Source organism: Anabrus simplex, chromosome 8 (assembly GCF_040414725.1).
Source record: "Anabrus simplex isolate iqAnaSimp1 chromosome 8, ASM4041472v1, whole genome shotgun sequence".
In the NCBI taxonomy this organism is placed as follows: domain Eukaryota; kingdom Metazoa; phylum Arthropoda; class Insecta; order Orthoptera; family Tettigoniidae; genus Anabrus; species Anabrus simplex.
The window spans coordinates 191,129,783-191,141,902 of record NC_090272.1 but is presented as its reverse complement, the minus strand read 5'-3'; the positions used below and the strand labels follow the sequence as shown (position 1 = coordinate 191,141,902).

Sequence of the window (12,120 nt, the reverse complement as noted above, 5' to 3'; positions counted from 1 at the left end):
ATGATTGTTGTTAACTGTGAATTGAATCCGGGAGATATTGCTTGTTTTCAGTATGCACCAAGTGTTTCAGTTGAGGTAGAGAGAAGTTTTTCCATGTACAAATCGTTACTTGCAGACAATAGGCAATCGTTTTCATTTGAGAACCTACGCAAAGTTTTTATTGTGCATTTCAATTCGAATTTTGTTGTAAACAGCCACTGAAGTTTGTTTTCTTAAATATTCTTTGTTAATTAAATGACACCTGTTTGCTAGGAGAGTATTTGAAGAATATGCCAGTTCTAAAATATTTAATTTTTTTTCACCAGGGGTGCAAAGTGGTATTTACTTAGTAACAAAAATAATTTAAACTTAATGCATTGTCATCCATTAAAATTCTCTCTCAAATCAGCTAATTGTTTCTTAAAGGATTAATAAATAAGTGACGATTAATTTATTGGTCATTTTTTTCAAATTTTGTGTCATTTTTTAACCATTTTTAGGTCATAAATGCATTTTTTATTTTGCATTTTCTTGCTATTTTTTGGTCATTAAATGCCTTGCCCTAGTCATTACAATAGCTGTTAGGGACCAATGCCTACTCAGTATAAGTATAACCAGTTGATCACATAATAAACCCTCACAACTTCTGCAAAAAGAGACACTATATTATGGAAAATACAATTCCACACATTACAGTCAGTCAGCCATACTTTTTTTTCCTTTAAATATCACCATAACAACAGCCAAACACTCATAGAGTAAACATGACAGTAGCCTTCATCATGGCTGTGTTTCTTGAAAACATCTCCATACAAGCCATGAAGGCCCCTGGAGATTTTCACTATCTGTAAGTGAGATAGAATGGTTAGATCTGTGCCTGGCTGCTTTTACTCCCAATTACTTTTGGTGTAGGCTGAGTGAACCCCAGGGTTGTGCCTCTCCAGAAGTGAAAGTTGTATTTCTAAATTTTTCTAATTTCCTGATGTGAAATCAAATCCATGTTCTTGTGTGTGAATCGAGTACACTTTTACTGCGTCGGCTAGGTAGCCCCTCGCCCCCCAACTTATTTAAATTAAAGTAAATTTTGTATTTAAACTTAGACTGTATCCTATACATACATAAATGGTAGTTCATACCTTAAGCCAAGCGTCACCAAAGTGTCGATGACAAGCTACCAGTACCTCACGGAATGTTGTCCGATTGACTACACTGCACTGGCTCTTCAATTCTCGATTGTCTTGCTTCCTTGTTCCCTATGTTCTCAGTCTCCTGTGCTCTGTGTATCCAAAGAAAAGTACCCTATTCAGGTTCGTGTTGCACTATGCGTCCAGGCGTTGTTCTGCTCTACCTACCTACCTTCCTCCATGAGGTTCAGATGTGAACGTGGTAAAGAACAAGTTCTGAGCTAGACTCACAGAAGGATATTTGGACAGATCCACTCAAATGGCTGTCACTAAGTATCGTCATCAGCTTACTCATCTCTGGGTATACAATTTTCCTGCTTAACAAACCATTCACACTTGATGCACTTTACTGTATGTGTAATCTCCTGGTGACAACAAACTAGTTCTTGTATAGAACATTTCAATCAGTTCGACATCAGCAGGTACAGATTATCGCCTATATTAGCAATCTTCTGCAAGTGTTTCACAGGTCTGAGGGTTTATGTTGGTCTCCTTCATGGTTTGCTTATGTTGGTATTTATAGATCCTCAATGGGGCTCCTTGGGGTCTTGTGTGACTAACTATAAATCTGAGATTCAAAAAAATGTGGCAGAAAATGGGTGCCATCTTTCTCACTGAGAAATGATGTCAAAGTGATTGTGGTTGTATCGTCTCATTTCAGTCTTAATGAAAATGAACATCCACAGCTTGTTTCCAGCCATTTTACCGGGTCAGGATTGGAATGAATGAACCCCCATCTAGCGGCGAGGGTAGGAATTGTGCTGGCTGCCGAAGCCTGTCGCACTTCTCTGGGGCAATGATTAATGACTGACAGATGAAATGAAATGCTATTGGAGAGTGTTGCTGGAATGAAAGATGGGAGGGAAAACAGGAGAAAAACCTGTCCTGCCTCCAATTTGTCCAGCACAAATCTCACATGGAGTGACCGGGATTTGAACCATGGAACCCAGTGGTGAGAGACCAGCATGCTGTGCCTGAGCCACAGAGGTTCCTCATTTCAATCTTTATATTCCTCATAAATTAATTTGCATCATTAAATTCATAATAAAATTACTCCATATAGTGTAAGAAACTGAAATCTATTTTGTCACACTTTATTTTTATAAAACATTCCTAGTAGATAGATCACAACCTATTTTCATCTGGGAAGTAGCTCTTTGCCTCGTGGAGTTTGGTGACCCCTACACTTAAACACTATTGATCTTATATTAATGTCTGGTTTTCCTTCTCTTCCAGCCATTGGTGAAATTTAAGAGTCATTTGTATTACGAAGAAAAGGATCGTGTGACCGAGTCCCTCAAGAATCTTAAAGTGTTACCCGATAGCAAACTGGTATTCTTCAAGAATGGTGTTTGTCAGGGTGTAGCTTTTGTGGACATTTATGGTGGTCATTACTATCCTACTCTCTCTATACACAAGAGTGCAACTGTCTCTGTCAACTTTGGACCTAACTTCAAGCATTCTCCATCTGAATACTCTTGTAGAGGGGTAAGTCTTTGAGTCTTTAATACTGTCTCTGTTAGCATTAGTGTGTGGCATTAAAATATCTATGGTGGTCATTACTATGCCACAGTCTCTGTCAACTTTGGAACTAACTTCAACCATCCTACAACTGAATACTCCTTAACACATTGGTGACGGGCCTCGAGAATTCTCGTAGTTTCTCGGCTGACCATACGTAACGGGCTATGAGAATTCTCGTTTTTATAAACCTTGTGTTTCCTTGATCGCTGATACAATCTGGTGGTGAAATTATAAGTTTTAGATGGTGTAGTCATGCAATAAATAGTATAAGGCTGCTATTGTTCCCTTATCTTTTCTTTAAACCTTCGTAACAAAATAATGTCAGAAATGTCGAGATATTCCTTGGTGCTTCAGGGCAGCTGTTAACGTGGCGTAGTGCATGCAGTTGCTAACAGATACGGATATTTGTGATGAATTGCGTGCAGACCAGTTAACATATGTGCTTACGGTTATCATATGTATCTAAGAACAGTGAATTACAAATTTCTAATTATGTGAATGATTTTGATAGTGATTTTGTTCCTTCTATGTCAAATTGTGGACCACAGTCTCCATGTGTTGGAATACAGCCTGTTTAGTGCATATCCCAAAATGTATTTCCACCATTTCACTATTTTCCTTCCCAAAGTAAAGTAAGATCTTTTTTGATCTAATGTGTGTGTCAATCATTGAAGGATATTGTACGGGAAAATGATCAGGGATGAAGGCATGAGATTCACACTTAGGGGTGGACAATTCTTGAGTTTAAAAACATGACATCTCAATGAATATGACGTGTATATCTCCTATTATTTCTGGCTCAAAATATTCGATCAAAGTAAAATATCTTATGAACAAATTATTTACCGTCTTGGTATATGAGATTAAATCAATGGCAACGAATGTCTGTCATAATATCAGAGTTGTTTCCTATATTCTAACATTAAATGAATATTATTTCACTTCAAAAATAATTATTTCTTCATTTGTAAAGTTCATGAAGTTCTTCCTAAAGTTTGTCTAAATAATATGAAAATGATTTAATTTCAAACAAGTATTTCTTCACTTGAAAAATTTATGAACTTCTCCTAAAGTCTTTCTAAATAATTTAACACTTTGAAAAAACATTACAAAATGAATCTTCTTATAGAGTTCTTTTCTATAGTCTCTTTAAGGATTTATATTTAACAGTTAGAGAATATGGCAAGAGTAATATGATTTCCAATGAGCATTAGTTGGTTGTTGTAAAACTGCCAACGAGTCACTGATTCTAATGTTCCACTTATAAGAAATTAGTTTGGTGGAATGTTAAGATGGTTTGAAATTCACTCATATCACTTGTATACTCTGGAACTCGGGATTGGAATGTAGTGAGATGCGGTTCAGTGAACAGCAAGTTGAAAAATAGGCAGCCGGTGTCGTGATGTCATCCCCAGGGTACCACATTCAACTCCCACGTGGAAACCACGTTCCATATCCCGCGTCGAAACCACGTTCCAACTCCCATGTTGACTGGAGATAACAGCAGGTATATATTCTCTGGAAATCTGCACACTAACATCAAAGGATTGTAGTAGGATTTAAGCCTGTGAAATGAAATTTCTTAGAACTGCCCTCCAAAAGACACGACTTGATCATGTGAAAAATGATGAGATCCGATCTAACCTAGGTCTAAATGAATCTCTGGAGGAAAGACTTAGGTCATCTAGACTTAAATGGTTTGGGCATGTTAAACGAATGAATAGCACAAGGTTACCATGTGCTTATTTGGAAAAGAGAATAACAGGTAGAAGACCAAGAAGAAGATTGATGGACCAACTGAGGGAAGGCGTGGAGAGAAGGAATTGGGAATCTGTCTTGGACAACAAAATGTTTTTGAATAGGCAACTTTGGAAGACGCTCGTTTTCAAACACCCTATCCGGCTCGCTGGAAGGGCGAACCGATGATGATATATGATGATAGGCACTCGGTCAGGATTTCACATGTTACCAATAGATTTATGAATACGAGAAAGTCCAACTGACAATATAGGTGTTGATTCCCATAGGGAACCTGAAATATTTGTCCCGAATGAGTAAGTCTATAATGCCAATATAAATGGTCCGTTATTGGACATTATAAATTTTCCAGCTAACTCATTCCTGGTTGCCAGCGTTTCACCCCCGTGTGCTAAGTTGAGCTCATCAGTTGGTACTTAGCCCATCCACCAAGACGCATGACTAGTGCATACCGTGGAGGCCACTGCATAGGCTACTTGGAGCCACCGGCAGTGCCAATGCTCTATGAGAGACTTTATCTCATTACCAAACATTGATGCCTGGTTGGCCATCAGATGATACTGATGTTGATTCCCAAAGGGAACCTGAGATATTTGTCCCGAAGAAGTAAATCTATAATGCCAATATAAATGGTCCGTTATTGGACATTATAAATTTTCCAGCTAATTATAGTCCAACTGACTATAATGATTTGTGATTGTCCTATGTAGCATAACTCATATTTGAAAATCGTAAGATGAGCACAGTATTTCATTAAATGCACTCGTACAAAATCTAACCACTGCTAGTGAAATTATTAAAGCACATTTGATTGGAATCACTTTGTATAAAAGCACAGTTCAAATATATATACAAGTATTTCACATGAAGACCAAAAGTTTATTCACAACTAGCTGATGTACCCATGCTTTGTTATGGGATTCTCAGAAATACTGACTTTGTGGCTTTCCTAACTGAAGTCAACATAGGTCATTGCAGAAACGTCAGTAGGAAAGTAGGGATTAAAAGCAATGTTATCATATAAAATACTCAATCAAATGAAAAACTGCACATTTTCTCACTTTTAGCAAATAGTACTATGGTGCCAATCTAACAGTCCAAAGTTCCAGAACTGGAATGACCAGGCCGCAGACAGCCATGAACACTCATCTGCTATTATTCCGTTAAATATGCACACTGCTCATTCCAATCAGTACCTCAGAGTGGGGATTGAATAGCTTGAATACTATGGTGAACCAGCGTGTGATGTACCCGTAGTATTAGACAATTCATGAACCAGAGGAATGGCATGCTACTTTCCGCCAATATTCAGGCAGACTGTTACACCCAGTACGACCAGGCGAGTTGACCATGTGATTAGGGGCACACAGCTGTGAGCTTGCATCCTGGAGATAGTAGATTCGAACCCCACTCTTGGCAGCCATGAAGATGGTATTCCGTGGTTTCCCATTTTCACATCAGGAAAATGCTGGAGCTGTACCTTAATTTAGGCCAAGGCTGCTTCCTTCACACTCCTAGCTCTTTCTTATCCCATCGTCACCATAAGACCTATCTGTGTTGGTGCAACGTAAGAAAATTAAAAAAAAATACTCGGTACGCAACAGTAATCCTATCAATTGGAGATGAGTGTCAACGGAAGACACAAAGCACATCACAACAAACAATGGTCAATGTAATGTTATTGTTGATAAATTTTATGAGCTTTCCATATTGTAGGCCTTCACATTTAGTTTCCTTTTGACTCTGTTGTATTAGGGCGTTTTATAAAATTATTTATAGAGTAGACTTTAGTTCCTTATTCTCTGACTTTACATATGGATTTTCATTAAATCCTGTTTACGCATTTTCTCGTGGCTCGGCGCTGATATGGACTTAGTAACAAAAATCTAAATTCATGAATATCTCTGTGATCATAGCCGGTGCGGTAAAAATGTATAAGACATAAATGATCGGAAATATAATACTATATAGCTTTAGTTATGTAGTAGTTATCGATACGACCAGGAATAACATAATTATTTGGGAATTAAATTTTAGGCCTTCCCCTAAACTACCATTTCTCTCAGCATGAATAAAATTATTTATAGTCTAGATTATAGCGACTTATTTCCCGACTTTGCATACCAATTTTCATTAAGATAGGACCACTAATAAGATAAATATTTGGGAATTCCATTTTAGACCTTCTCTTAAACTATTTTTTCAGCATGAATACAATTATTTATGGCCTAGATCAGGGCCTCTCAAACGCCCAAAATCTCACGTATGCAAATCAAGGCAAAAGAGCTCCATGCACTGTGCATCGGTTCCACTAGGCTTGTCTCGGACCAATGCTTCGTCTCTGGGCTACTCGGCTAAGCTTGGCTCAACCGGCTCGGATTTGGAGCGCTACGGAGTGAGTGAGGAAGAGGGAGACAGGGGGAGCGAGCGAGACAGGTGTGGGGAAAGAGAGAGACAGCGCTATTGCTCCAAATCGAGGAGTTGGGGTCTGCACTCTGGGCAACCAAGCAAAGTCGTCTTTTGCACCGTGCACAGTGCATGCACTCTGACAGGCCTTGGCCCAGATTGTAGCGACTTATCCCCCGACTTCACCTACCGCTTTTCGTTAAGATACGACCATTAATAACAAATATTTTAGAACTAAATTTTAGTCCTTCCCCTAAACTACCTTTTTACTCAGCATGAATCAAATTATTTATGGCGTGGATTATAGCAACTTATTTCCCGTCTTTGCATACCGATTTTCATTAAATTCTCTTCAGCTTTTTCTCGTGATGCGTGTACGTACGTACAGTCAGACAGACAGAAATTACGGAAAAGTAAAAAGTGCATTTCCTTGTTATTCTGGACACGACTGATATAGAAATACCATCCTTCTTAAATTCTGAGTAATGTACAGACAAAACTCTTATTTTATATATATAGATACTGAAAGGTTCCAACTCGTGAAGATTTATAAGTTCTGATAGCCGTAGTGTTATAAAGCATTGTATGTGGCACAATCACCCGCGATGAAAGTTTAGCCATATTAAAAGTTCAATAAACTGTCATTAAACACGTATTTTAAGGTACTAATATGAAATCGTTTTTTTCAATAGACTGAGTGTTTAATTAGTCATGGTATAGATGTTGATTCCCATGGGAACCTGAAATATTTGTCCTGAATGAGTAAAAAAAAAAAAAAAAAATATAATGTCCAATAACAGACCATTTATATTGGCATTGAGAAAAATGAAATGGCATGTGGCTTTTAGTGCCGGGAGTGTCAGAGGACATGTTTGGCTCGCCAGGTGCAGGTCTTTTGATTTGACGGCCGTAGGCGACCTGCGCATCATGATGAGGATGAAATGATGATGAAGACGACACATACACCCAGCCCCCGTGCCAGCGAAATGAACCAATTGTTGAAATTCCCGACCCTGCCGGGAATCGAACCCAGGACCCCTGTGACCATAGGCCAGCATGCTAACCATTTAGCCATGGAGCCGACGGTATATTGGCATTTAATTAGTCAATCAGAAAATTGTCTTAATGTGCACACGTTTATCAACCATGAATATTCCAAGTTAATCTAACTCTTAAGATGAGTACAAGTTTAACCATCTAAGTTCACTCGAGTTGTAGTTCAAATACGAAGTTCCGTAATGTGAGTTAATGTCCCATGTTCTTGTAAACATTTTTAAAAAATATGAGAAATCTAAGTTAGTATCGTAGTGATTGAAAGTTTTTAAGTTCAAGACGAGCACTTGTATTAAGTTCGTTGAAGATGGTTACCATAGAGTTGTACTTCGTGATGACTGAGTTCGAATCTCGGCATATACATGTACGTACGTCAGCATGTTGGCATGTCGGCTGCGAATTGAGAACTGTTTTCTTCTCAGAAAATCCTGGCTCTTTCATATGTTTCTGCCGGGTTTGACTTCCTCCCCTCTGGGCAGAATTGAATTTCTTTATAGTGGAATTATTCGCAAGTCCCTAGGCCGATTTTCACGAAATTTGAGTATGTTGGCCTTTAAGTAATGGGATGCAAGATGATATATTTCAATAATGTGGATCAAAAGTTAGCAGAATATGTTCTAGAAGTTTCCTTCTCACCATGTGCTGTGCACGTGATCGGTGCATCACTCCGAGGTCAACTTCCAGCATGGAGCTTGTGATGTAGTTTGCACACAAAATGCATGCCAGAATCGTGCCGTTGCAGTACTTGACATTGAATAAAATAATGTTCCAGACCGTAAGCGGTTCCTGGTACAATATAGAACAGTAATTTGTTCATTTCCCTTTCCAGTTGTTCTTTTTTACTTCAGCTGTGACATTTGGGTCAGAATTTGAGGAAATAGCACAGATACCCCTGCTGTCAATATATCACAAGGGGCTGGTGGACCACCCGGTATATTGTTTAACAACATTGCATCCTTTGATTGGGTTCATTGTCTCATCAGTAATTCTGTGCCTGGAAGTTGTTCATTATTTAGAGAACTCTTTGAAACGTGTCATAAGCTCTTTCCTTAAATTGTGATCCAAATGTCACAGTTGAAGTTAAAAAGAAAAACTGAGAAGGGAAATGAAGAACTTGCTGTTCTATGTCCTGTGACGATTGACAGATACATTAGATTGAAAAAGATCTTGCTTTACTTTGGGAAGGGAAATGGTGAAATGGTGAAGGAACATTTTTGGAATTGCACTGAATGCTGCAGTAGTGAATAGTTTCTTATCATATAATGACACTAATCTACCAGCACCTTCAATGCTTGGTCATCTCTGGCTTTTAGCTGTCCGACGTCCACAATATGAAAATATTTTGTGAGAATTTTGTATCTTCTAAAAGTCGTAGGCCTACAGTTAATTTTATCACAAGGCACTCAGTGTGTGGGCTAAATCAGTACTCATGTGATTCTTATGTATAAGAATTCCAATGTAAACTTTTAATTCCCCTGAGCAAGCATCTTCCCATTGTGCATCTATTTTACCAGGTTGTGCCTGTTTGGATGCTGCTTTGATGTTCATGCTCTTGGCTATGTCGTTGAATAGTTGATCCCTTCCTAGCATATATAAATAATACATTTCTTGTGATCCACTTTCTACATTATGAGCAGGTCCAGCATCACCTGCAAAACCATTTAGAGTCATCATCATCATCATTATTTTACAGTTCCAGTTTTCCGGGTACTGTTGGTGAGCCTCTTCCATTCTATCTTATTGAGTTACTTTCTGTTGTTAATGACGTCCACCAGTCTCCTTCCCCGATTTGCAATGTCCATCTTTATGATGTCCATCCAGTGGGTTCTTGGTCTTCCCACCATCCGTTTCCCTGCCACACGTCTCTTCAAATTAACATACGCTGTCCTTGTTGGCTCCATCCTCAATTACATGCCCAATCCACCTCAGTCTGGACATGCTGACCTGTTCTAAAAATGATGTAACAATCCCAGCTTCCTTCCTAACCACATCATTCCTTAACTTGTCCAGTTTGGTTTTTGGAATTGTGGATTTAAGGAACTTCATCTTGGATGCCTGCAACCTTGATGGGTCTTTCTTAGTGAGGGTGCAGGTTTCAATACCATAAGTTAAGATTGGTATGAAGTACTGATCAAACATCACCAGCTTTGATTTTGTTGGTACTTTGGGATCCCAGAGGAGTGTTCGTACTTGCTGGTAAAAGTGAGAGCTCTTCTGCACTCTGTTTGCCACCTCCTTTGTGGCTAGTGTATCTCGAGATATTACATTGCCGAGGTGTGTAAAGCTTTCCACACTTTCTAGTGGACGGTTTCCTAGCATGATGTTCACTGGTCATTCCTCTCATTTATTGCCAAGGTTAATAGAGAACAGTAAGGTTAGTCATTCCGCGTTACGGGCTGCCATTGGCTGTCGCTGTGACGTCACCATGGAACATCGCTGGTAGCCGCTGACGGCAGACTGTATTAGCGCGCGGGTAATGTTTCACATTTTAATAATATACCGAAGTGATATTTTAGAATTTTTGAACGTCATACAATGTATTCTATAGAAACATACATTCTGTACAAGATAAAAGTACGTATAACATCGTAGCGCTACAAAATAAGAGGTACTTAGAAGTGCGCGATATGTTAGGTTTAAATCAACAGATTCGGAAAAATAAGACTATTTTTATTTACTGTTATTCACTCTTACCTCAGTGAAGATGATGTTGACGAAATGCATGGAATCTGCACCTCACTCTGACTGACAGATGGGTTTTGTTTTATATCACAAACACTGTTAATTTGTTCAACACTTCACGGTGAAAACTTACAGGATACATTGCGATATGTAATAACTTCAAGTCTTGGAACACTAGCACCAAATAAACGGTTTGTCTTTCTTTCCATTAACATAAGTCTAGAAGAGTATCACAGTCAAGTATATTCACTATCTATCCGATTTTCATCAAAAGGGCTACAGTTCGAATCGTAGTCAATGGAAGCGAGACAGGGTATGAAATAAGTTCTTTTCCGAGTTCTGCGCAGAAGGCAAAGTTCCCATGGCTTTGCACACGAAGTTTAAAACAACAAATACAATGGTAACGAACATTTCTTGACATTTACTTTGTTGATGGTTATGAATTTCATGTTTTTGGTCCGTATTGAACAATATATAAGTAATAATAATAATAACTTAAATGTTTCCACCTTTTCAATACAATATATTCACAAATTTACAAAATTATACGGTACTAGTTTCGACCCATCTAGGGGTCATCATCAGCCGTATTGGAGCAAAGATCATTTGTGGCGAAATCCAATACGGCTGATGATGACCCCTAGATGGGTCGAAACTAGTACCGTATAATTTTGTAAATTTGTGAATATATTGTATTGAAAAGGTGGAAACATTTAAGTTATTATTATTATTATTTACTTTGTTGATAAATGCCACATTCTCGTTTTTCGCTTACGGGCAGCCTCTTTGCCGGCTGAGTGGCTCAGACGGTTGAGGCGCTGGCCTTCTGACCCCAACTTGGCAGGTTCGATCCTGGCTCAGTCCGGTGGTATTTGAAGGTGTTCAAATACGTCAGCCTCGTGTCGGCAGATTTACTGGCACGTAAAAGAACTCCTGCGGGACAAAATTCCGGCACCTCGGCGTCTCCGAAAACCATAAAAGTAGTTAGTGGGACGTAAAGCAAATAACATTAATTAATTAATTATTACGGGAAGCCTCTATTTTTTATTTCTTTTTTGCAGCCAACCAACGCAAACGGAGTAAGGTTCGGATCTTAGCACATGATTTCAAGACTTGTGGATGGACGTCAGGAAAACGGCTTTTCAACTTCACAAACATATTTTTCACAACTTCTGGTTCCCTGTTCAAATATGTTCGTCCGTGAACTTCAGCAAATATCAGTTCGAATTTAGTGATAATTTCCATAAAACTATCGGAAGGGACGAGCAAACCTCCCCGAAACAGCACGTGTACCCACCCCAGACTTGGGTCATCAGGTGGTATCAACAAATCTCCTGGAGGCGTGCCCAGGGACCTGTCAAAAATTCGGCAGCGATATGCGATGAACCCTGCAACGAATTTGAATCCCTGCAGACTATAGTCAGTATTTTCCTGTACGGATAGATCATCACTATCAACAGCTGGCAATTCAATGTCATTAATATCCTTGTCACCCTCAGTCATCGCCAGAGCTTGTCATATCCGGGAGGATGTT

General features: G+C 38.9%; 1 protein-coding gene across 2 annotated transcripts in view; it reads left to right on the top strand.

Annotated features, from left to right (window-relative positions):
• The window catches only part of ash2 (Set1/Ash2 histone methyltransferase complex subunit ash2), a 131,374-nt gene that overhangs the window by 108,033 nt on the left and 11,221 nt on the right, over window positions 1-12,120 (top strand). For both annotated transcript variants that reach the window (XM_067153209.2, XM_067153210.2), the window contains one exon: window positions 2,400-2,651. In XM_067153209.2, the coding sequence (XP_067009310.1) occupies window positions 2,400-2,651 (252 nt within the window). The remainder of the gene's footprint in view (window positions 1-2,399; window positions 2,652-12,120) is intronic.